The 26,741-nt window shown below is 40.8% G+C and overlaps 1 protein-coding gene across 2 annotated transcripts in view; it reads right to left on the bottom strand.

Annotated features, from left to right (window-relative positions):
* The window catches only part of ARMH4 (armadillo like helical domain containing 4), a 120,508-nt gene that overhangs the window by 57,414 nt on the left and 36,353 nt on the right, over nucleotides 1-26,741 (bottom strand). For both annotated transcript variants that reach the window (XM_059182190.1, XM_059182192.1), the window contains exon 5: nucleotides 22,170-22,427. In XM_059182190.1, coding sequence (XP_059038173.1) covers nucleotides 22,170-22,427 — 258 coding nt within the window. The remainder of the gene's footprint in view (nucleotides 1-22,169; nucleotides 22,428-26,741) is intronic.

A 26,741-nucleotide genomic window follows, 5' to 3' on the forward strand; every position in this document is an offset into this window, starting at 1 on the left:
ATCTGCATGGTGGAAATATTATATAATGGTGTGCCATTATGTTATTTTTATATATATATAAAAATTTTATTTATATATATGTATATATACATATATATACAAACATATATAACATATATACACACACATATATAACATATATACATACATATACATACATGTTATATATGTATATATAACATAATTTTATTTATTATATATATTTTATATATATATATCTAATATTTCCACCATACAGATGTAACTAACCTCAAGAACACAGACAGAAGTAAAAGGTAGTAAAATAATTAGAAAGTGGAGTTCTGAGTGTACTTAACTATGGTTTTACTACAATTATTTAAGTTTATATAATCTGATTTTTAATAACGGCTGGACTTAACAATTGGCTTACAAAATTCCTGAAACTTTAACCATCGGCTCTTGTAATTCAGCATGAGCTAGCTCCAGCATGGTACTGGAAAGGGCTCACATAACTGTGAGGGAAATTTGGATTTGTGTATTAAGAGCAGCATTTTCTCAACCAAACGGATGTAGGTTTCATTCTTGGCTCTGCCACATACTGGATGGATATACAGCATTGATCTTCAATTTCTTCAAATGGAAAATGGGAAAAAAAAATATGTTACTATCTATCTCTTAGGGTTATTGTGAGGATTAAATCAGGTTTTCTATGTTACCATCATAGCCAATACGTGGTACATATAAAACACGCAAGAAGAAGTATACGCTATCATTTTGTTGTTGAAAAGTTCCCTCATCATTAAGCAGTCTAATGAGTTTCCAGGTCTCAAAGTTCATGTAAATGGAAGAGATGCCCTTATGCATGGAAAGCACTAGGGAATGAAGTCAGGGATGAATAACCCCTTAGATCTTCTAGTCATCATCCATCCTTTCTTTTCCTAAGAATCACTGTTATCCAGAGTTATTTAAAGGAATGGGGGGGGGGGGCAGGGAGGAGGAAGGAAAGAAAGAAAAGTAAAGAAGAGAAAAGAACAAAGGAAAGAAAGAAAGAAATCCAACATTTCCACCCTTGATAAGATGCTCAGTAACAGAAATGGACTGGGTGTCTTTTATTTCAACCTGAAATTCCAATTTGCACCACTATTTTCAGAACCGAGAGAAAGAACCCCCACAAACTGACAGCCTTCAGTGACTCCCCAACCCCAGCAGAGATTGACACATGAAGACTGGCAAGGAAGGGCACTATGAAGTTAAAGCACTACTTTCTTCTTCCCAAATGTCAGGCTTCAGTAAACGATCCCTCCTCTTTGAAGGCAACTCACACAGTTAATGCCGTATGAGATCGCTGTCAACTCTAACACTCAAGATTTTTTGTTCCCACTTGAAATAACTCTTATTAAATGAGATCTCCTCTAGTCAGAGCTTGAGTGGTCAACTATTTGAATCTCAGTTTGGGACTTCGCATTTGTCTCCCTTAACTTTCGTCTTGGTAGATTTGCTAGTCTCCTGAGTTATATTTGTTAGTCTTGACCCTTGTCATCCAATGTATCCCTTCTAGCATTTTATCATGCCTTCTGTAGTTTCATCCAAGATATTATTAAAAGGTCTGAATGGGCCAAGTTCTAAAAATGAGGCTCATGGCTAACCCAGCTGACTTCACTCTTAAATGCAGAGTATATTTCTCCATTTTGTCTCTAGGGATACCTGTGAGCTACATGATGTTTGCTCAAGTTTAGGTACACTGTGTCTGTATTATTGTCTATTAGTCCCATGAACCAAACATTTGAGGCTAGTTTGGTGTTACTAATTCAGAGTGAACTGACCCAGGCTTCTAGTGAACACTCCTTTCCAAGGATACAGGAGACATCTACTTATCTTTAGACAATTTTTTGGGTTTAATATCCCAAGCTTTCCTATGTGTACTCTCTAGAGCCAACCATTCTCTGTTGATGTAAATTAAGATTTTGTTTGACTCTCTCTAGCCTCTAAGTGCCTCTCCCCGTTACTCTTCTTCCACAAATATTAAGGCTAGCAGTTAAGAAGCTGCAACAATACATTTAGATACTATCCTGGGATATCATTTATCTACAATATTTACAATTCATTTAAAATAGTTGATGTCTTACAATCCCTTCACCTTTTTAGGGTTTAAATATTTGCTCTTCCTCATTGTGTGAAGACCATGTTCCCTGGTAAAAAGATAAAACAAAATAGCCTTGCAAGATTCTGCTTCATCTTTGCCATTTGCTAACATTACATTAATCTGCTCCTAAAAATGAGTTTAAGAAAAAGAAAATAAGTCCTCAACGAATGGTTTTGGGATAACTGGATATCTACATATAAAAGAATGTATTTGGACTACCTCACATCATATAAAAATCTTAACTTAAAGGGAATTTTTTGAGTAAAAACTATAATAGGAGCAAATCACCATGACCTTCATAATGATTTTGTAGATGCAAAATCACAAGCACAAATGAAAAGAAAAAAATGATAAATTGGACTTCCTCAAAATTAACAACTTCAGTGGTTCAAATGACACCATCAAGAAAGTAAAAAGGCAGGGCACTTGGGTGGCTCAGTCGGTTAAGTGTCTGACTTGGCTCAGATCATGGTCTCAGGGCTCTGGGATTGAACCCTGCATTGAACAACCCCACCCCCAGAACTCCTCCCCTATCGAGACCCCTAGGAGCCTCTTGTAGGGCCCCTGTCAGGCCCATGTCAGGCCCAGAGCCCTGTGTGTGGGTCCCATGCTCAGCAGGAAGTGTGCCTCCCTGTCCCTCTCTCTGCCCCTCACTAAAGCTCGTGTGTGTTCTCTCTCCCACTCGCTCTTTTAAATAAATAAATAAAATCTTTTTTAAAAAGGTAAAAAGACAACCCACAGAATGAGAGAACATATTTCTAAGTCACATAGCTCATATGGGTCTAGAATAAGTCTATGATATGGGTCTATGATAGAGGCCTAGATATGGGTTTATGAGTCCAGAATATACAGAGAACTTAAACTCAATACTGAAAAGATAACCCAATTTAAAAATGGGCAGAGAATTTGAAAAGACATTTCTCCGAAGAAGATATACAAATGACCAATAAGCACATGAAAAAAGTGTTCACCATCATTAGTCATTGGAGAAGGGCAAATCAAAGCCACAACTTGAACAGTTTCTTTTTGAAGTGATAAAAACATTCTAAAATCGACCATGGTGATAGTTGTACATATCTGGAATTTACTAAAAAAAATTTCAGTTGTACACTTTAAATGAGTTAATTGTACAGAATATAAATTATAGCGCTATAAAGCTATTCAAAATAAAATCCACAATGATGTCACTTCACACCAATAACAAGTATTGGTAAAGATGTGGAGAAATTGGAACTCTATACATTGCTGGCTAGAATACAAAATGGTGCGACCGTTTCAGAGAAAAGTTCAGCGGTTCCTCAACATGTTAAACACAGAGCTACCTCATGACCCAACAATTTCACTCTGAGGAATCTACATAAGAGAAGTGAAAAAAATATGTCCACAGAAAAGCTTGTACATGAATGTTCTTGGCAGCAGTATTTATCATTGCTAAAAAGTAGATATAACATAAATGCTCCTCAATATGAGAATGGGCAAACAAAATATGGTATATCAGTACAATAGATTATCATTTAACAAGAAAAGGGAAAGACGTAGTAATATAAGCTATAACATGGATGAGCCCCCAAAATGTTATTATGCCAAATGAAAGTAGCCAGAAAGAAGCCAAATTAAAGAAGTCACAAATGACCACATATCATAAGATATGTCCAGAATAAGCAAATCTATAGACAGAAAGTAGATCACTGGTTGTCTAGGGTTGGGGGACAGCAGGGGTTGGGGGCAGGAGGGAGAGTGACTACTATTAGGTTCAAGGTGATTTGGGGGTAATGATAAGGTTCTAAAATTAGATTATGGTGATACTTGCACAGTTCTAAATATATTCAAGCACACTGAATTGTACACTTTAAACAAGTGAATTTTATGATATTTAAATTTTATTTCAATAAAGTTGTTTCAAAAAAAAAGAGAGAGAGAAAGAGAACAAACTTTTGGAAAATGGAGGAGGGATAAAACTGGGTGGGTACCAGAGCTGGAAGCAAGAAGGGCTTAGAAAGGAAGAGAGTTAACAAATAGGACCCTGGAAGTTTGAAAGGTGGTCCTATAGAAGCTGACCAAGAAGGGAATAAGGAGCAGACCTGGCCAGGGGTTGCGGGGTGGGGGGGGGGGGACTTGAAAGAGCATCACCTGAGCACCCAGGACTCATGTGAGAGTGTCTACTGACCACTTGAAGACCATCTGCCTTGCTGAAGCCAGGTTTGAGCCGCTGGTTCCTTCTGTAGGCACCACCTACACAGTTTGGTTTTGTGTGCACCAAGGCCTGCTGCTGGCCAGGCAGAGAGTGAGCAGTCCCATCTGGCCATGCTGTTATTTTGTTCTGTACCTTTGGAATACTCCAGTGGGCCCTCCACATCACAGCCAATGCCCTAGACCATTCAAAAGCCCAGTGAGGGGGCCATGGACTTGGTGGTGTTATGTATTTGGTGGACAGACAGGACAGGGAAGGCCCAAGAAAATAAGCTAAGGGCCCCTGAGCTAAACCACATTTAGTTCTTAATGACACACCAGTTACAAAAGGTTTGGTAAGAGAAGATTTTTTAAAGAGTAAGAACTGATACAAACAACATCCCAAAGTGAAAAGAATGAGGTCAAGAGTGAGAGTCGACGCGTTGGCCTCCAAGAATACTCTGTATGGCTAAATATTATCCTCCTAACTTACAAATTAGGAAACTGGGGCTCAGAGAGGTTCACTAATGTTCTCAAGTTGCCAGAGCTAGCAAGGGATATTATCTACCTATTTCTGACTCTACTGTTCTCACACACACACTGTCATCTTCTTCTTCTTCTAAAATCCAAATTCCTCCTGAAACCACATTGGTTTTTTAAATTCTACCTTTTGCTTCCTCATCAGGTTCATTTTCAGTTGTACAATAGAATAGAAATTTCTAGAAACTACTACCAATCACGAGGTATGTACTTATTTGGAGTTAATGGGTAGGGATAAACTTCTCCCTCCGCTCTCTTTTTGCTTTGCTGGAGTCCTGAAGTGTGGCTAAGTAAACCCAGCTCTGTCTCCTACTCAGAAATGAAATGGCCATGGCCTCTCACATTTTGGCTACCAGTGCTGACTTGATAATATTCACAGTTCCTCTTGTTTCCTTTGTCTTCAGAAATCAAAACTCTCATCAGGGCAAGGCAAAAGCTTAGGAGCTGCTCTGCTCCATTGTTGTTGCTTCTCCCTGTCACGTGACCCCTGGGAACTACACGGGACTCTGCACTGGCTGAGTGACCTGAATTTGAAAGAACTGCTCATAATCCCTCACATGCCAAGACCTAGGAGTCATCACTCCTTTCTACTTTTACTTTCACCTAATCCGTTTCACTTGACTTCAGTCTAAGATACTGTCCTGCCACTGTTATAGCTACCTTCCCACACAAACATCCTTCAAAGCACATCTGCTTCACTGGAAAAAAGACTCCCCTTCTGGAATAGTCACTGCAGGCTGCCTCTCCAACGCCACTTAGTCCTTCCATCTTGACAGAACCCTTGTTCTGCCCATAGAGGCCCTTCCTTGGTGCAGGGAATGGCTCCTGACAGGTCTCCTATGCCAGTAGTTGGCAAACATTTTCTGTAAAGGGCCAGATAGTAAATATTTTATATTTTGCAGGCTATAAAAGTCTCTGTTGCAACCACTCAACTCTGACGTTCTATGGTGAAAGCAAACACAGACTTTTTTAAAGAGTGAGAAATGATAGATACAACATCCCAAAGTGAAAAGAATGAGGTCAAGAGTGAGAGTCAACGCATTGTCCTCCAAGAATACTCTGTGTAAACAAATAGCATGGCTGTGTTCCAATAAAACTTTATTTACAGAAACAAATATCAGGCTGGATTTGGCCCAAAGGCTGTATTCTGTTGACCTCAGGCCTAATTCAATGGGACCAAAACTGTTCCATTTGTTTTGCTAGTGATTGGTTTAGACACGGCATATGACATGACTGTGGCCAATATGGGACTGGGGGAGAAAAAAAAAAAAAAAAAAAAAAAAAAAAAAAAACCTGTGAGCAGCTCCTGTGGATCTTTCTTCCTCAAAAAGATTGTAAGAAGGAACTGTCTCTTTTCTGCAGGATATCATCACATTGAGATGTGATCCCTGGAAACAACATGGCTATTTTGAGACCATGGAAATTTGGGAGCCATTCTGATCAGGAGCATACCCTGAAGTTTTCTTAATTGTAAATGGACAATAATAATAACTACCTATGAAACTCAAACAATGTAAAGTAAATCAAGTGCTTAGCAATATAGATAGAGAGCAAGCATCCATTTAATGAGAGCTACTACTGTTAATTTTATTCTACATTTACATGCCCATAAAAATGCTATGTAAGGGGCACTTGAGTGGCTCAGCCATTAGGCATCTACCTTTGGCTCAGGTCATAATCTCAGGGTCCTGGTATCAAGTCCTGCAACGAGCCCCTACTCAGCAGGGAGCCTGCTTCTCCCTCTCCCCACTGCCCATGCTCTCTCTCTCTCTCTCGTTAAAAAAAAAAAAGAGGGACGCCTGGGTGGCTCAGTCGGTTAAGCCGCTGCCTTCGGCTCAGGTCATGATTCCAAGGTCCTGGGATCGAGTCCCGCATCAGGCTCCTTGCTCGGCGGGGAGCCTGCTTCTCTCGTCGCTGCCTCTGCCTGCCTCTCTGCCTGCTTGTGTGTACTCTCTCTCTCTATCTTTGGCAAATAAATAAAAAAAATCTTTAAAAAAAAAAAAAAGAAGAAGAAGAAGAATGCTATGTAAAAGGTAGGTGCTCATTAAAAACTTTGAAGATGTACTTGGATATTTTTCTCGCAAGAGCAGGCTGGACTTACTTTACTCCAATCTGCTCTGACCAGGACTCTACTGTGATAAACAGCACATTCACAGGGCTTTTTTTTTTTTTTTTTTTTTAAGGATTCAGCATGAAATCCTTACCTGAATGGAGCTGGGGGTTGACTTCCTTGGCATTACAATCTAACCAGCAACGAGGAAGTCCTAAAATTCCATACTTCCAATAAGCAGAACTAATAACCATGGAAATGATCTGAGCAGCTGGGTTCATGGTAAGACTTGTCAGTAAAATTAGACATACTAGTCAAGAATGGCATAGTTCATCCACATCACTCCTCTACAGCAGGTAACACATGAGGCCATTTTCACTTTTGAAGACAAGGCAGAGAGAGATGAAATGCCCTTGTCACCATCATTGAGAGTAAATAAAACAACACATGAAATTATATTAAAACTTTAAAATAGGGCCAAAATTAGTGAGTCTAAGGATCCAACAAATTCTGGGAGGACCAATCAACTGCAGCTTTAATGAAGCAGATACCACGAATTTCTAACTCCTTTTTAAAGTTTTTTTTTTTTAATATTTTATTTATTTATTTGACAGAGAGACCTCAAGCAGGCAGAGAGGCAGGCAGAGAAAGAGGAAGAGAAGCAGGCCTCCCGCCGAGCAGAGAGCCTGATGTAGGGCTCGATCCCAGGACCCTGGGTATATGACCTGAGCTGAAGGCAGGGGCTTTAACCCACTGAGCCACCCAGGTGCCCCTAACTCCTTTTTAAAAAGACCTTCTGGACCCCAAGTGAGGTTTCCTCAACTTCAGCAATAAAAAGTTATGTCCACTGGCTCTTGCCACTCACCGTGTGGGCCACAGACCAGCAGCATCGACAGCTCCTGGGGGCTTCACACAATGCCACATCTTGTGTCCCACCCCAGACCTAACTGAATCAGACCCCGCATTTTATCAGGATCCCCAGATAATTTGTAAGCATGTTAATGTTCACTGCACCTGCTTTTTCCTAAGGATTATGCTCAGCTACATAAGAATATTAAGACATTCACACAGAGAAGTTGGATATGAACTTATATGAGGAAACTAAGTAGGAGAGAACACTCTCAAATTTCAAGTTCATATCCTAATGCTACTGCCATTTATGTTAAATGTTCTGAAGGTAGTCATGTTGTGATTTTTTTTTCTTTCCTGACAGCATTCTGTAATTATCATACATGTTCCCAAAATTAAAATATATAATGAACCCGAGGAAAAAAAAAAAAAAACCTTACACACAAAAATGTAGAGTAAGAGGGGCACCTGGATGGCTCAGTGGGTTAAAGCCTCTGCCTTCGGCTCGGGTCATGATCCGAGCTTCCTGGGATCGAGCCCTGCATCAGGCTTTCTCCTCTCTCTGTCTGCCTCTCTGCCTACTTGTGATCTCTGTCTGTCAAGTAAATAAATAAAATCTTTGGGAAAAAAAAATGTAGAGTAAGAAACAGAAACCTTACCTATAGCTTGAAGAAACGATGCCTGACAAGTGAAAAACTGACCAATTATTTATGCTGTCTCTAAGGCAGGCAATCACTTCACACTACAGCAGCTAAATTAAACAGTTAATTGAGTTCTGTGCAGACAACCACTATTGGGAAAGAAAGAACAAATCAGCAAAGGCTGCTAGAAATCCTTGTCAGGTTTTTAAACAGTTCAGCTCTCAAAAATGTCTAGGTTTTAAAAGGTATGGTTGGTAATGGACTCACTTTTCTCAAATATAGTCTGATTAGGAACTCCCATATATAAAAGCTCCCTATGGAGGGAGGCAGGAAAAGAATGGAACCCACGGGCCTTTTTTTAGCAGACCCCTTGCCCTCTGCTGCCTGTTGAAACAACTTAACCCTGAAGGTTTCATATAAATAACTTTTGCTTCACTTTGTACATGTACATTTAGTCATGTAATGCTACAAATATCCTATGCACTGAGTTATTATGCCCTTTTTAGAATTAGGAAAACCAAGGCTCAGAAAAGTTAAAAACTCGTTTAGGGTCAGTGGTGGTAAAGTGAAGGCTTGAATCCACAATTTCCTAACTCCAAATTCTAGGCTCTCAACTGCCAACCTACATGCTGTTTCTAATGTTTCCCATGGTTCTTGTTGGTTGAAATTAGTCTTCCACCCTTTAGCACCTTCAGAGCATTTTTTTTGGGGGGCGGGGGCGTCCACAGCATATGTCATATCCTGCATCACAATCTTGACTTTTCTTCCCCATGACTCACACTCTCCTGGAGAACAGACACTATGTTCAGCTCATCACTAATGACTGAACAATAATTTAAAAACAACCAACAGTTTTCTGGGGTTAGCCTAAGGGACTTGCCCCTAGAAACTGACTCCTGAAAATGCAAAGTGCCCACCAAGCTGCTTTTGCTTCAGCTAAGGCACATTCACTATTACTGTGACCACCTGGCCCATGGGGCACGTGACTAGTTCTCACCAACAGAATCTGAGTGGAAGAAAATAAATCCGTTCCAAGCCAAAGTGTTCCCAGGTTGTATCTCTTTCCTGCCTTCTGGCTGCCTGCAGCATCCAGTAAGGCTGCTTAGGTCCAGAAAGATGTGGAGACACCTGACGGAAGTGTAACTGAATGAGTGACTGGGAATGGTGAAAGGGCAAGTAAGAAATACATTGTGTTTAACCCACTGAGCTGGTAGCTATTTGTTACAGCAGCTGGCCTTCCCTAGCAGATACATTCCCACTTACCCAAAGTCCACCATTAAGTTCTCTCAGTTAACAAGTATTCTTTCATGGTAGACAGGTTTCCAAACACATTAGGGTTATAAGGTAGTCTTAGATGAAGGTGTTAGAAAAAAATACAAACTTTAGAATAAGGAAGAGACTATTGAATATCCTTGCAATTGGTGTGATGAAGCCTCCAAAAGTTTTGTGACTCCATTAGGGTCTGCACTGCCTTTGGACTATTTTAGACTCTTTAAGTTAATAACTCATAACAATACAAATAATTCTTCTTTAGAACTGCCTCCCCCCCAAAAAAGGGAAAATGTCACCCTGCATCCATTTCTAAATTCATTTTAATGGTCCTTGAGTCCATGTAAATTTATGATTCTTTGATCTCTGCTTTGAACTGGTTGTAGCATCTGCCTGGTTCCTTTATTAATTAATGAGGTTTTCAAAATCTGTGACATATTTTCATTTTATAGCTGAATGAGAAGCATGATTAATTCCAATTTTAAAATGTATCTTTTAACAACTATGAATTATTGATGATCCCTCAAAAAAGTCTCCAAACCAAGGTCTTCAAAAAAGAGTTACAGGGACGCCTGGGTGGCTCAGTTGGTTGGACGACTGCCTTCGGCTCAGGTCATGATCCTGGATTCCTGGGATCGAGTCCCGCATCGGGCTCCCAGCTCCATGGGGAGTCTGCTTCTCTCTCTGACCTTCTCCTCGCTCATGCTCTCTCTCACTGTCTCTCTCTCAAATAAATAAATAAAATATTAAAAAAAAAAAAAAGTTACAATACAGAGAAAGGAATTAAGAGAAGACCAAGGCCCCTCTGGATGCCAGGGAGGTCCCGGGCAGGGGGAGGGGTGCCACCCAAGCTCAAAGGAAGAGTGCAAAGTGAGGATGAGGAGGATGGTGACCAGGGAGAAGGAGGAAGAAAAGGCTGCAAGATCCCTCTGAAAACAAACTTCCCAGCATCGTAGTTTTTCCCATGGTTTGCCCCAGCCCACTTTTATTAGTGGCTTAAGCCAAGGAGTTGTCTCTGTGGTTTCAGGGGCTCAGGCCTGAACAGTAAAGCCTACATGGCAACAACTCTTCACCTTACCTCTCTGTGCATGGCCTCCCTGACCCATCTGCTTCCCATATGGCAGGGCTTGGAAGCCCAGGGTCTTGGTCCTACAGGATATGCGATACTTTCTCAGGCTTGTGATAAACAAACCCAGGTAGTCATTCACCTGCTGCCTCTGGCTGATTTCATATCAGACCTTATGCGGTTGGAAGTCACCAACATACTTTGAGTATTTACCCCCAAGAATTCATCAAATCCATCCCGTTCCAAACAGTTGCTGTCCTCTTTCAAAAGGAGCAGTTAAAAATCAAATCCCATTATTTCAGAAATATTTCAGCCCTGCAGGAAAACTTAGAGATGGAAGATGTAAATCAAAATTCCCTCAGAGGTGTGCACTCCTCCACTTTAAATTCCTTCCCTGGGTCTTGAAAATCTGTATGTTTCTGAAGTTTATTTTAAAGATGCTCCACATGAATTGAAACTGTTGACCATATATCTATATTTTGTGCCAGGTTCTGTGAAAGAATCCTTTTGTCCAACAGAAAAGCAGAACAGTTCTGAGTTGGAAAAGCAGAACCCTGTGATTATTAATTCTCAAATGCTGAAATGAAAAGAACAAGTTCACGGGCTGACTTCAGCCACCCCTGATCACTAAGCTTGGCTTTGAGGCTTTCACGTCCTTCTTTTATGGTCTCGGCTGGAGACAGGCAAAAACTACCGAACTGCTCTATTTTCTGAAATGCAAAAGTCAAGTGCATTCCTTGGTGATCAAATAATGTCTGAGACTTCAAATATTCTAGATTCTTAATACAGCACACCAATAACATTTGATTAAGTAATTCACCTTAATTTAACATCATCTAACTTCAAATCAAGAGATAAGGACACTGTTTCCACTACTTTCTCAATTTTGTTTTAACATCATTGGAAGATTTTAACACCATCTTTGTTTACTTCCCTCTATATTTTTCAAAGAGGGAGATTTATACTTAATTTCTTCTTGAAAATTTTCCCAGTTCCTCAATATTTCTTCTTATTTAATTCTCAGGAGAGCCTACTAGATTATTTCACCGTAATTTCCCAACTGAGCTTACAAGTGCATTCTGATTATGAAGGAATTAGCTCACAGCATTCTTCTCAGATGTAATGTGCCTTATTAATGTTTTTATTAACTGTAGCTGATGAAGAGATTATTTTCTGGCTTAGTTCCAAGACTCCTTCTCTAGCTCTCCAAAGGAAAAGTGACTGCTGAATTTTCACCTAAGAAATCCATTCCTAATGAAAGAAATGTGTTTTTCCTCCTAATTCTAATTCAATGGAATTTAATTATGAAAATACAGATAAGGGCTTCAGCTTCTGTAAAGGATTAAGTCTATTATCTTATACAGATCACTGTGTAAATAAAGATGAATAATTTGGAGTCAAGATATTTGACTGTAGGTTTCCAGAAGGATCTCTGTAATCAACCATCCAAATTTATTTTTAGTGAAACTTTGACACAGGAACCCAGTATCTAGGAACTCCTACAGGGCATTAAAGACATGAAAAGAGACTTTTTTTTTTTTTTCAAAGCAAGACCCTAAAACTTTTAAAATACTGTTGTTATTATTATTATAATCTTCCTGCACCCAGAAGTGAGATAGAAAAAAACAACTGGATTCTCTGCCTGGGGGAAGCTCTGATTCAGTAGCAAGGAGAACCAGGTTCAATAAATTTCTCACTTCCACCTAGCTGATACTATGGCTGTTTATATTCTTTGGTAGAAGCTACAAAGGCCTTATCTCTATTATGCCTCCTAATTCACTATTTGGAAATTTTTTGAATGATAGATCACTGTGGGAATGCAATCATCTGATTCTATGTGATTCAGATGCTGAGACAATGAAGATAAATGGCCCAACATTTTCAAGGTCTGATCAGTTCCACCGTGTAGAATCACTCAAAGTTCATTCCGGGGGGGGGGGGGGGGGGGGGGAGTCTAAAATGTTAGACTACTCACCAAAGAAAGAAATGGTAGTTATGCGATGGGATGGAGGTGTTAGCTAATGTCACATTGGGAATCAATTTTGCGATATATAAGTACATCAAATCAACACACTGTGTACCTAAAACTTATACATATGTAAGCTTTATGTCAAGAATATGTCAATATGTCAATGATGCCTCAATAAAGCTGGAAAAAGAAAATAAAATGACAGATTATGTTCCAGAAAACCTGGCTTTCAAAATGCTATGTATGGTTTCTGATCCAAAGGCATGCTATAATTAGTGCATTACTAAAGGCTTTGGAGATGTAAAAACTACTTTGGGGTAAGTCGAGAGAACCAGAAAAAGTTAATTTCAGATGAAGTTCTACCTGCCATATGATCTTTAAGCTTAATAACAGTTATAGGCAGCACGGGAAGCCCTCAGTACCTGATCAGTTACCACTTCTGTCCACGAATTGAGTTAATGCTTTTTCTGTTAATTGAGCTGAATTGCATTTAAAAACCTCAGCCTGGCCCCATATTGCAACTCAGGATAGTTACATAAGGGACTACTGTTTAACTGGCAGAGCACAATAAAGCATACCCATCCCTCCTCCCAATGGTGATAGAACGTTTCAGGACCAGAAGGGTTACCGGCTGGAAGAGAACCCCCTTTTAAGCAATCCACAGTACTCAATGCTGAGTGCTAGATGTTGTGAGGCTCCCCAAAAATAAGCAAAATGAGATAGTGCGGTGAATGGAAATTGAGCTATCCTGATGATAACTGCAGGGCAACTTTCACAAAGGCGGGCTCAGTGTGAGTGAGGGGTTCCAGGAAAGGCTTTGGCAAGAGCTGCCCATGGACAGATGCAGATCTGTGGAAACGTATGCTCTGGTGACGGTGACAAAAGTCTGATGAAGGCAGAGGTCTGGACCAGAGAAGCCAGGAAAAGTAAAATGGGAAAGTAGACCCAGACAGATCGTGCAGGTCCTGGACTATTCCAGTGATATATGGAAGAGACAAAAAATGCTTCCTGCCCCTGAACTGTTAATCTCCAAGGGACCTGATCGAAATGTCTGATTCCTTATTTTAACAGTTAATCCCTTCTTCCCTTTTGCTGGGTTGCATTTCTGCTTTGCACCACTAATCCCTTGAATTTCAAAAATAGCTTTGGCTTCCTGAGGCCAGCTTGAGAGGTTGGCAGTTCTTTTAGATCATGCAGAACCTACTACTAGAGAGACACAGCTGGTGCAAAGATTTTTATTTTAACAACCAATACTGATTTCCCTTCCAGCACACAGGAATACCCCCAGAGAGGCTTTATGTCTGAGGGAGTTAGCCACTCTGAACATAGAAAGCTGTGGCTACCTCTAGGCTAGAGAGACACTCTTTACTAACTCTATTTTGTGGGTTTCCCTCACTCATTTTCTCAAAAGAAAACTTAGGAGGAGAAGGGAACTCACAGCTCACTTGGGCAAAGTGAAGGATGAGTGCGTGCGTGCGTGCGTGTTAATGACCTGAGTTCTGTCGATGACTCTTGGAATTAATGAATCCCTGAAGCCTCAGTTCAACCTGAGATTGTTGGTACAAAAGTCCAACAGACAGCTCTGAAAAGTAGTTAGGTATCAGTCTTAAAAAACATTTAGCACAATCCACAAAATTTTCCATGCCATCAGTCTTTTCCTCTTCCCAAACAGCTTAATGTTTCTTGTGTTAAAGGAACACGGAAGTTTGCAGCCAATACACATAACTGCCCATCAGAAGTGTCACAGATGTCAAGAAGAAAGGAAGGAACAAGAGTACATTAAATTGTTTTGAGGCCAGCACCTGACTTTCTGCAAGCTTGGCCAGCTCCCCTTTTGACTTCTGGTTCATACGAATTTCTGTTCTGTGGTCCTCGGCAGACATTTGTGAGCACAGCTGGAGATGGTCAGCGGGAAGGAAGTCTATTCGTTTTTATGAATTTAACCTATTTATACCTACCTCGTGCTAAAAAGAGGATTTAAGCCTTCTGACAAAAATACCTACAATACAACAGGATAAAAATAAGTAAATGGAAAATTCAGGAAATAAGTGCCTTTCAAGCCTACGGAAATCCTGAGTTTGCTGAATTCTTTACCACAGGCATATGGACAGATTTGTCTCCCCTGGAATCTCCAGCTAGTACTAACCTGCAAGTAATCCAACAGCTCAAATGGAAAGATCTACGAAATAATATCTTGGCCTTGGAAGATGTCCTCCTCTGCAGACCTCATTTCTCTTATGAGCTCATCCTCGTGAGGCAGAGAAAGGCAGGGATCACGATCTCTATTTTAAACTCTGACATCCGGGTGCCTTGACTATGTGAAAAAGGAGGTCTGCACCTAAATCTTCTGCTCCTCCTGACTAGAAAAAATAATTCAGTGCTTTCCAAAGAAAGGGCGAAAGGCATTACCTTCAAATCCAGAAACCCTGGGTACCAGCTCGGGACAGAAAGAAATCCCGGGGCGCCTGGGTGGCTCAGTGGGTTAAAGCCTCTGCCTTCGGCTCAGGTCATGATCCCAGGGTCCTGGGATGGAGCCCCACATCGGGCTCCCTACTCAGCGGGGAGCCTGCTTCCCCCTCTCTTTCTGCCTACCTCTCTGCCTACTTATGACTTTTGTATGTCAAATAAATAAATAAAATCTAAAAAAAAAAAAGGAAAGAAAGGAATCCCAGGCAACTGGGAGATGCCCACCTAGGACACACACACCAGAAGATGCTCAGTCTTCCCAGACACAGAAGTCTGGGGACAAACCTCCCCCATCCAGATTCAGGAGTCTATAATGTGACCACTGGCTTTCTGGGGAAACTAGAGGATAGATACTGACTTTGAGTTTGACCTCTATGTGACTGGATAAAGCTGGAGGACAGTTTTCTTAAGACACACGAACACAATATACAAAAGATCACTAAAAACCATGTAAATCTCTACTAATAAGGATTCTATTCATAGACTATAGAAACACTTCTTAAAATCCTCTTTCTCCACTCCACTGCAGAAACAGAAGCTTCCTTGCTCCAAGGGAACAATAGAGGACAGCTGTCCTCTTGGGTAAGACCCAGGCTTCAGTATATTCTGTCGCTCTCTAGGTGATTCCAATGGGCAGCCAAGATTACGAACCATGGGTCTGGAGACGTTAGCCAATGTACCACTCGCTTTGTTCTGGTTATGCTGGATTACGGTTCTACTCCTCCCTCTCCTCCATACACATATTTACTTACATTAGCCCGGGAAGCTTCCTGAGCAACCTTTCAATCCACAGCTTACTATGTTAGACATCAAAATACACTGACATTTGTTGCAGTGGAGAGTTGTTTGAAATGTCACACTTCCCACTATCTTTTATGGAGCACTTTCTCCTTGTTGCCACAGCCCATGCTGGACTATATTTAAGTGGTCAGTCTCAGCTACATGTTACATGTCTTCAAAGAATAAGAAAAAGGAGCACAAGGGGAAGACGGAGAAAAGCTGACATGTTTTAGGGTTAAAGGTGTGACTTTCCCATAGCTCAGCTCCTATAGGGTCCAACCCCTATGCTCTTTGCCTACAGTTCATTCTACCTTCCTACCAACTCAAAACACATTTGTCTTGTGTTCCTCTCTCTTTTTTCTTAACATCATCCAAAGTCATGAGCTAAGGAGCCTGGTAAATTAATAACAATAATAATAAATAAATGATAATATCTTAATGAGTTATCCTGCCCAGATAGCAGATTTGCATTTTTTGAGGGCCTTCTCAAGGCCCTCAATCTCAATCCAAAGGAAGGCTCTACTATTGAGAAGTAGGCATCATGTTAAGGCAGAAAGGATGATATAAATTAGGGGACCAGGCAAAGCCCCTTTGAGGTCACACCTCAGAGGGCTGCCACTCAAATCATTCTCTGCTTGTAAGTGATGATTCAGTTCCTCACTGTGGAATTGCTCAGCCACTGACCTCACTTCTATGGGACCACTCGGCCCCGCAGTTATTTATCTCTTCATCTGTTAGCCAATCAGCATTTCCACAGCATAGGGCCCACACGTAGTAGGTGCTCACTGAATGTCTGATGAAAAGATAGAAACACAGAGCTCTTCATTCTTCTGCTTTTCACACACATCCCTAGTCTGTTAACTGAATACTTCTCGTGTTTTTTAAAAACCTCCAGAGAAAAAATATTCTATTCCTAAATCAAAAAGCCCATTCTAATGTTAGATGTAGGCTTTGAAAAAAAGTGAAGATAGCTGTAATAATTCTGCACTTAACCACATGATGGCTTTTGGAAGTGCTGTCCATCCAGAACATCAACCAAATGGAAAAGTGGTCAAAATGGTCTATGGAGGAAGGAAATGGAACAACGCCTCCCTTGGGCTCTCATCCAGAACTTATAAACCCAGAACATATTGAAAATAAGGTTATTAATTTAACAGGATTGACCATGGAATTCTTAGAGGATAGAAGAGACATGGATAGTATCAGCTACAAGGAAGTGATCAGAAACACACAGAAATCACGAGTGATCTCCTGGTAGCTGACGCCCACCCCCACTGATCCCACCAGCCATGTGATCACAGTCCCTTGCAATAACTGTTTAGAAATCGGCATGTAGCCTAATCCCAGCCAATTAGAGGCAGGAAGAATTCTACTGGGGAATTCTAGGAAAGGCTCTCTCTTAAAAAAGAAACACAGTGAAAAGACAGCCTCCTTTCTCTGGACAATGTCTTCCCCGGGTGTGACTCCTGAAGCAGCTGCCGCCATTGCAACCATAAGGAGGCCAGTCCTAGGGAAAAGTCACACACCAAGGGAGACAGTGCAGCAAGATGGGAAAGCCTGGGTTCACTGATGACTGCATAGCTACGAGTTAACTGACCCAAGAGCTCTGTCTCTGGAATTCTTGTTTTCAAAGAAAATAAATTCTTTTATTCTTTAAACCAATTTAAGTTAAGGTTCCTGCTACCTACAACTAGAGGCATCCTGACAGAGATAGAATACAAAAAGGGAAAGAATCCCCAGGTATTAATTACATTGGAAATGCTTCAGCATTAAAATGGAGATGTTGACTCAACTTTGATCATTTTGATTTTATACATTAAAAAGCATAGTTGTGTGATTTATTGTAGTACATAACAGGATTAGAAGTGGAGCAAGTCATCACGTCTGCTCTCTAGATGGGTCCTTGCCAATAAACTTGAAAATGAACTTGTTAAATAAGAAATTGACTTTGCGGGCGCCTGGGTGGCTCAGTGGGTTAAGCCGCTGCCTTCGACTCAGGTCATGATCTCAGGGTCCTGGGATTGAGTCCCACGTCCGACTCTCTGCTTAGCAGGGAGCCTGCTTCCCCCTCTCTCTGCCTGCCTCTCTGCCTAATTGTGATCTTTCTCTCTGTCAAATAAATAAATAAAATCTTTTTTTAAAAAAAAAAAAGAAAGAAAGAAAGAAATTGTCTTTGCATATTGGAATAAACAACTTCCTGTATGCTCCTAGATTTACCAATCAGTCAATCCACCTCAACCATAAAAGGGGATTTTTGCTGCTAATTCTCTCTATCCCGATGACAGACAGTTCATTCCACTCACACCTCTCAACAGCAAGATCAAGAAGCTGAGCTCTCTCCCTCCAAAGTTTTAGAGGCAATGTGTATATGATGAGCAGAAAACAGGTTCAGAGAATCTGGGGCCATGAATCTACTGCTTTGCTTGGAAAGTCATCTAAGTTGTCTGCTCATGTTACTTCACAGGAAATGAAACCTATAATCTATTCAAATTTTTAGCCAATCCCAGCTACCCACTTCAATCTGTTCTTTTTTTTTTTTTTAAAGATTTTATTTATTTATTTGACAGAGAGAGAGATCACAAATAGGCAGAGAGACAGACAGAGAGAGAGATGAGGAGAAGCAGGCTCCCTGCTGAGCGGAGAGCCCAACATGGGACTCGATCCCAGGCCCATGGGATCATGACCTGAGCCAAAGGTAGAGGCTCAACCCACTGAGCCACCCAGGTGCCCCCAATCTGTTCATTTTTAAAGGTTTATATGGGTTTTAGCATTTGCTTTGGAATGTCATTCATATTATAAAATAGGATGTGATAATCTATAAATAAACCAACTGAAAACAAGCATGAAGAAGGTCAATTAGAGTGGTATTATATTAAATAGAATTACTTTTTAAAAGGTCTCAATTTTTGCACTGTTAATAATTCATGAAGAACTATACTTAGGGCACCTGGGTGACTCGGTGGGTTGAGCATCTGACTCTTGATTTCGGCTCAGGTCATGATCTCGGGGTCCTGGGATTGACCCCTACTTTGGGCTCTGCGCTCTGCAGGGAGTCTACTTGAGGATCCTCTCTCTCTCTCCCTCTTCCCCTCCACCCCCCACTCCCACACTCATTCTCTCTCTCACTCTCTCTCTCTAAAATAAATACCTAAATCTTTGAAAAAGGAAAACTACCCTTAAGTTTACACTAGTCACACTCTGACTATAGCTGCCATGCAGCTCTGTTCCTTCAATGATGCTTCCCATGAAATACTTAATGAAATCTATATTAGTTTTCTATTTCTGCTGTAACAATTTACCACAAACTCAGTGGCTCAAAACAACACAAATTTATCACCTTACAGTTCTGCATGTGGAAAGTCTGAAATGGGTCTTGAGGGGCTAAAATCAAAGTGTCAGCAGGGTTGCATTCTAGAGGTTCAAGGTTCAAGGGGGAAAAATCCATTTCCTTGCCTTTTTAAGCTTCTGGAGGCTACTGGAATTCCGTGGCTCATGGCCACATCACTCTGACCTTTGCCTCTCTCATAGCATCTCTTTCTCTGACTCTGACTCTCCTACCTCCCTCTTATAAGGACACTTGTGATTAATTGGGCCCACCCAGATGATCCGGAATAACTGTCTCAAGATCCTTAACTTAACCACCTCGCTAAAGTCCTTTTTGCCAGGCAAGGTAATACATTCACAAGTTTCAGAGATTAGGACACAGACATCTTTGGGGAGCCACAAATAGGAGAGATTTTCCCTGTTTCAACTGACCTGAGAATATTAAGAAAACTGTATCAATTAATGTTTATTCTTTATTAATGTTACATGTAATAACTTTATGAGTGACTAGGATATACTTCTATCACTCCAAGAAAATGGTGAAAAGCAAATAAAATTCTAGTCCCAGATACTACTCAAACACAGTCTTCCCACAGTGGGAAGGAGGAAAAAAAAAAAAATCCCAGCTTGGAAGATTTATTCCTTGTTTTGGTTCCCAGGAAACTCAGTGCTACAACATGTTGATAAGAAGAATTTATCAAGAAAGGAAGTGACAGTAAAAAGTAAGGGACATCTGGGGAAATAGTAAATTATTATAATAAGAGAAACTCTGGGGGCGCCTGGGTGGCTCAGTGGATTGAGCCTCTGCCTTGGGCTCAGGTCATGGTCCCAGGGTCCTGGGATCGAGCCCCGCATCGGGCTCTCTGCTCAGCAGAGAGCGTGCTTCCCCCTCTCTCTCTGCCTGCCTCTCTGCCTACTTGTGATCTCTCTCTCTCTGTCAAATAAATAAGAGAAACTCTGATATATTAAAAACCTCGGGACTTATGGGAATCACTTTTAAAAGCCTAACAAATCACTAAATTAGTAGCTCTAACTTAAGAATATTTAGCTGTGCATGGGGACTAGAATCGGGAGGCAGGACAGTAGCACAATAGGGCCCCTTCCACATCTCTGCTTCACACTCTTATAACCTACCTTTATTAGAAAACTCAACCTCCCTGCTTGGAAACCTTTGAAGTAGGTTCTGCTCTAATCAAAGGAAGGCACCCCTCTTGCTTTTCTCTCTGTCCCCGGAGCCACACAATGCGCCAAGAACAGAGTAGGAGCTCAGTTAGGTTTGTTGGATGAATTAATTAACCAAAGCGAAAGGACAGTTCATCAAAGAAAAGCATTCCTCCTTAGACCGTAAACCTTTAAAAGTTTTACCAAGTCCAGTTTCAGCTTTAAATTTAATTTTTTTTTTTTTTTTTTTTTTTTTTAATCAGAGAGAGAGAGGGGGAGAGAGCGAGCAGAGGCAGACAGAATGGCAGGCAGAGGCAGAGGGAGAAGCAGCTCCCTGCTGAGCAAGGAGCCCGATGTGGGACTCGATCCCAGGACGCTGGGATCATGACCTGAGCCGAAGGCAGCTGCTTAACCAACTGAGCCACCCAGGCGTCCCAGTTTCAGCTTTAAAAAAAAAAAAAAAAAGAGCTGAGGTGCAGGGACGGCTCAATTGGTGAAGTATCTGCCTTCAGCTCAGGGCAAGATCTTGAGGTCCTAGGATCAAGCCCTGCACGGGGCTCCCTCCTCAAGGGGGAGCCTGTTTCTCCCTCTCCCTCTGTCCCTTTCCACCCCCATCCTCAAATGCATGCACATGTGCTCTCCTCTCTCTGAGATAGGTAGATACGTAGATAGATAGACAGAGTCTTTAAAAAAAGGGAGCGAGCTTATTTTCAACTACACAATCATGCAATAACCTGACATAGTGATTTTCCAGCTCTGCCCCCATATTAATGCTCTCACCCCTTCTCACCATAGATCTAAAAGAGAGTTTTCATCAGAGGGAAGAGTGATCTTAAAGAAATCATAGGCACTAGGATTCAAAATTGGACATTTCAACCAAAGAACCACAATATACAAGTATGATATTCCAGAGCAAAGTTCCAAACATACATCCAAATTTTCCATGAAATCACCAAACACTGGTTATATGATTTGTAAAGCTAACCTCTGCAGAACTGAAGGTTATAAATGGGGCTAGTTATTAAAAAGACTAAGAGAATTTCGGAGAGGGCGTTTCTTGGGAGAAGAGTCAGGCCTCAAGGACTCAACCAGGGCTTTACAGCATTTCTCCAGAAAAAGCCAAGAGGAGACAGACAGGGGAGCCTCCCTGCTGACCGGGGAGAGATGGTCCAAGGTGAAGTCTGCCTGCATCCACGAAGCCTCTCTAGGATAATTCGAGCCATGCCCAGGACAGAGCAAGCACGTGGGTGTCTGGACACAGACTGCCAAACTGAGCCTGTCCCTGACAAGCAAATGCAGCCTTAAGAGGAAACAGAAAAGGGACAAGACTGCCAAGCACTCCCTCAGAAGTGAGGGAAGAATTTCTCCTAGGGAGCAAATTCCACAGCGACAGAAGGTAACACCATATATTTGTTTTCTGACTTGAGACCACTCACGCTGCTTGTTCAGCACACTGGTTACTCATGTCTGCTCCCCATTTGGAAGTCCTCCCAAAACCTATAGTTGTCTTCCAGCTGGGAAGGAAAGATGGAATTCCTTCCAAAAACGAGGTAACTGTGCTCTCAGGGGGCAGCTGGAGACTGTTTGGAGCCCGGCTATTTAAGAGCACTGACTATAAACATAGAAGAAAAAACTGGTAACTTTTTCTGAAATGAACCATCCATAAACATCACCAGAAAATCCACTTTGCTCCACAATCGAGGCCAAGAAAGAAAGCTGCCACCTTAGAAAAATAAGAGGTGGTGAGGGAGGAGGAAGAAAGAAACACGCACGACTCTTACCCAGGCCCTGATTCTGCTGTTCCCACTCGATGGCGTCTGGCACCTGGTCGGTGGCTCCATCCAAAGGGCCCAGGTTTCCCCGCTCGAAGCCAGGTTCTTGAGACGTGATGCCAGGGAGAGTAAACCCAGGCAGCTCAGCGTCACCATCCAAGCTATCATCCAGGGACTCTGTGTCTTTATCTTCTTCATCTTCCTCCTCATCTTCCTCTTCTTCATCTTCCTCCTCTTCCTCCTCTTCATCCTCATCTTCTTCTCCCTCTAGGAAAAAAGAAATCAACAAGAAACACGAAGGGATACAGTAAGTGCCTACATATGTGTCTTTTGAAATGACCCAAACACTACAAAATAATTCTACTTGACCTTTTAAAACAAATTTTATAACCAAAGTTGGGCAACACAGGCCTTGCAAGACTAGGTGCTCACCATACACCTGTATTTCAAACTTTCAAAATCACAATTAGGTCAGATCATTAGTACACAGCATGTTTATTTGGAGTCAAAGTTCAGGTAATATAAATTTTTATTAGTCAAATTTATATTTACAAAGGTAGAAATCATCCCTTCCCTGTTTTCTGGAGGTCATTAAAGATGGATCCACTAGGTTAATATCCAAAATATATAAAGAAGTTATACAACTCAACATCAGAAGAACAAATAATCCAGTTAAAAAATGGGCAGAAGACCTGAATGGACAGTTTTCCAAAGAAGATTCACAGATGGCCAACAAACACATAAAAAGATGCTCAACATCACTAATCATCAAGGAAATACTAATCAAAACCACAATGAGATATCCCCTTGCCCCTGTCAGAATGGCTAGAAACAAAAAGACAAGAAAAACAAGTGTTGGGGGAGATGTAGAAAAAAGGAACACTCATGCACTGTTGGTGGGAATGCAAAATGGTACAGCCACTGTGGAAGACATTATGGGGATTCCTCAAAAAATTAAAAATAGAAATCCCATATGATCTCATAATTTCACCCAAAGAAAACGAAAATATTGATTCAAAAAGATATGTGCACCCCTATGTTTCTTGAGGCATTATTTATAATAGCCAAAATTTGGAAGCAATCAAAGTAATCATGGACAGATGAATGGATTAAAAAAAAAGTGGTGTATACAAATAGTAAGGAATGTTACTCAACCATAAAAGGAGTGAGATCTTGCCATTGGCAGCAACATGAATGGTCTTGAGGGTATTACATTAAACGAAATAAGTCAGAGAAAAACGGGTATCATATGATTTCACTTATACGTGGGATCTAAAAACCGAAACAAATGAATAAACAAACAAAAAGCAGAAACAGACCCATAAATACAGACAACAAACTGATGGTTGCCAGAGGAAAGAACAGATGGGAGATGGGCAAAATGGGTGAAGGGGAATGGGAGATACAGGCTTCCAGTTATGGAATTAATAAGTCACAGAGATAATAGGAACAGCATAGGGAAGAGAGTCAATGGTATCGGAACAGCATTGTATGGTACAGATGGTAGCTACACTTGTGACGAACATAGCCTAACGTATAGACTTGTCATATCACTATACTGTACAGCTGAAACCAATGTAACGGTGTCTGTCAACTATACTGCAATTAAAAAAAAAAGTTTCGCCCATTAGAACGCACACTAAAATACGAACAGAACTTAAAGACAGTGTCCCAATCCTTTTGTATCTTATCATACTAAACAAGAAAATTCATGATTTGGGCACAATTTTCCTTCTATTCTTCTTCCATATCAATGAGTAGAAGTCACAAGTGAGAAGTACATAAATCCACTCCCGGTTCCTGTTGGAAGGAAGATCGACCCAAGAATGTGGAAACAATTACATCAACATTCTCAATTCCACTCTAAAAGAGGTTAGGAAATAGGATATTGATCAAAGACCGTCAGAAAAGCACACTTGAAAAAAAAATCATTATCACTGCCACCATGGTAAGAGTTAAATTCACAATTTGTCACATTCAATGCTTCAAGCAGAGGGGGTGTAGGAAACCTAAGATCCCCAATTTTACTTGGTTTCACCAACTTTAATTTTCTAGGAATACTTCAAGCTTCCGCCCTCACTATCGATGCACCCTGAAGCCCCTGATGAGAGTTCACCAAGCTCATTGAAGGCCTTCCCCTTGCTCTCTTCTCTTGGCTCTCCACATGGCAGTTTGCAAAAAGGAACTCTCCAGGGATGGCGGAGAAGGGAAGAGGGAGGGTTAGAGCCACCCAGGAATTCTGAGGCTCTCTTTTTCTGCTTGTAGACAATTTCTCCACATACATTCCTTTACATCTATTGCTTACAGGGTTTTTTTTTTTTAACTTTTAAAAAAATATTACATCTGATCTTTTTCATTCTTATATATCCTCTAACTTTGTACAACGTAATACCTCTTAATACCTCTCATTCCAAATATTTAGAATATTTGGAAAATATTCCAAAAATGTAATAACTATTTATCAAGAACCTAGTTCCGGGCACTAGAAATAATGTAGCACCATCTCTGCCTTCATGAAGTTAATAGGCCACTCGAGGAGAAACGTACACACACAGATCTAGGATACAATATGACACTCTGACTAAAACTGGAAGAAAGATGGAGAATGGCAGACTCTGCTTTTCTGGATGGGGAGATCCAGACAAAGGGCAGCTTTTCTGGTAAAGTCTGAACAGAGATTATACCAAAATAATGAATTCTCTTGTTTAAGTTAGGTCAGTATCTATAGGAGGCATATTCCCAGAAGCAGGGAACAGAAGAACAGCAAAAATAAAAGCCTTGAGGCAGTTGTGTGCTGTGTTCAAAGAAGGGCAAAGACTGAGCTGGGAGCAAGAAAGGACAGGAAATGAGGTGGGAGGGGTAGGCAGGGATCAGATTTAGTGTATATTTAGTTATAAGGAATTACAGGCTGCAGCATGAAAAATGGGCTAAATCAGAGCAAGACACAAAGCAAAGAGATCCACTGGGAGGCTATTTTACAAGCCAGGGAATAAGATGGCGGTGCTTTGGACACGGATATAGTTCTGGAAGCAGGAAGAGATGGTCAGATCTGGGATGTAATATGAAGGTAATTTGCAGGCAGAGCCCTACTGATAAGTATGATGTGCGATGTGGAAGGAATACGGCACTTTATTAAAGAAGGAAACTAAAGGGCAAAGAGCAAAATCAAGAATTTTATTTGAGACACATTAATCATGTGATTGCTATGCCTATGGTTTCCAAGTGGAAATGTTGGAAGCCCAGGGAAGATCAAAGCTAGACATAAAAATCTAAGAATCACCAATTTAGAAATAATATTTACAGCCTTGGGGCACCTAGATGGCTCAGTGGGTTAAAACCTCTGCCTTCGGCTCACGTCATGATCCCAGGATCAAGCCCTGCATCAGGCTCTCTGCTCAGCAGGGAGCCTGTTTCCCCCTCTCTCTCTGCCTGCCTCTCTGCCTACTTGTGTTCTCTGTCTGTTAAACAAATAAATAAAATCTTTAAAAATAATAATAATAATAATATTTACAGGCTTGAGACTGGCTGAGATCACCAAAAGAATGAGTGTGGGTAGAAGGAAAAGTTGTCCAGTCTAAGCCCCAGACAATCGAACATTTAGAAGTTAGCCAGCAGAGGGAGATCCAGCAAAGGAGACTGAAAAGTGACCATTGAGGCAGGTGAAAAACCAAGCTGAGTATGGTGTGGACAAAGACAAAGGAATAAAATACTTCTGGGGGCCTGAGTAAGAAAACTGAGACTGTCCCTCCAGCGTTGATATTACCTCTACCTTTGGCACTTTGGAAATGATTAGTGACTTCACCTAAGTTGTTTCATGGAAAGGTAGGGATAAGAGTCAAAATGGAGTAGTTGAAAAGAATATTAGAAAAAAAGGAAGTACATACTGCAAATATTAAAAAAAAAAAAAAAAAAAAAAAAAAAAAGCTTACAAAACTTTTTGAAAAAAAGAACAGGGACAACAAGAGCCAAACCATGAAAAAAGCCCAGCTACCCATCAACAGATGAATGAATAAAAAGAATGTGGTACACACACACACACACACACACACATATGTATATATAGAAATATTATACAGCCATCAAAAATGAAATGTTGCCATTTGCAACAACATGAATGGAACTAGAGGGTATTAAGCTAAGCAAAATAAGTCAATCAGAGAAAGACAATTACCATATGATTTCACTCATATGTGAAATTTAAGAAACAAAACAGAGGATCATAGGAGAAGAGAGGGGAAAAAATGAAACAAGAAGAAACCAGAGAGGATTTCTAATCATAGGACTCCTAATCATAGGAAATAAACTTGAGAGTTGCTGGAGGGGAGGTGGGGGGGGGGGGGTAACTGGGTGGTGGACATTAAGGAGGGCATGTGATGTAATGAGCACTGGGTGTTATATAAGACTGACGAATGACAGACCTGTACCTCTGAAATCCATAATACATTAAATGTTAACTAACAGGATTAAAATTTTTAAAAATGTTTAAAAGGGAGGGTAGGGACAGACGAGGGTAGCTGGAAGGAGATATAGAATCCAGGCTACCTTCTCAAAATAGGAAATACTAGAATTTGCTTGGAATTT

This window comes from Mustela lutreola, chromosome 7 (genome assembly GCF_030435805.1).
Source record: "Mustela lutreola isolate mMusLut2 chromosome 7, mMusLut2.pri, whole genome shotgun sequence".
Classification (NCBI taxonomy): domain Eukaryota; kingdom Metazoa; phylum Chordata; class Mammalia; order Carnivora; family Mustelidae; genus Mustela; species Mustela lutreola.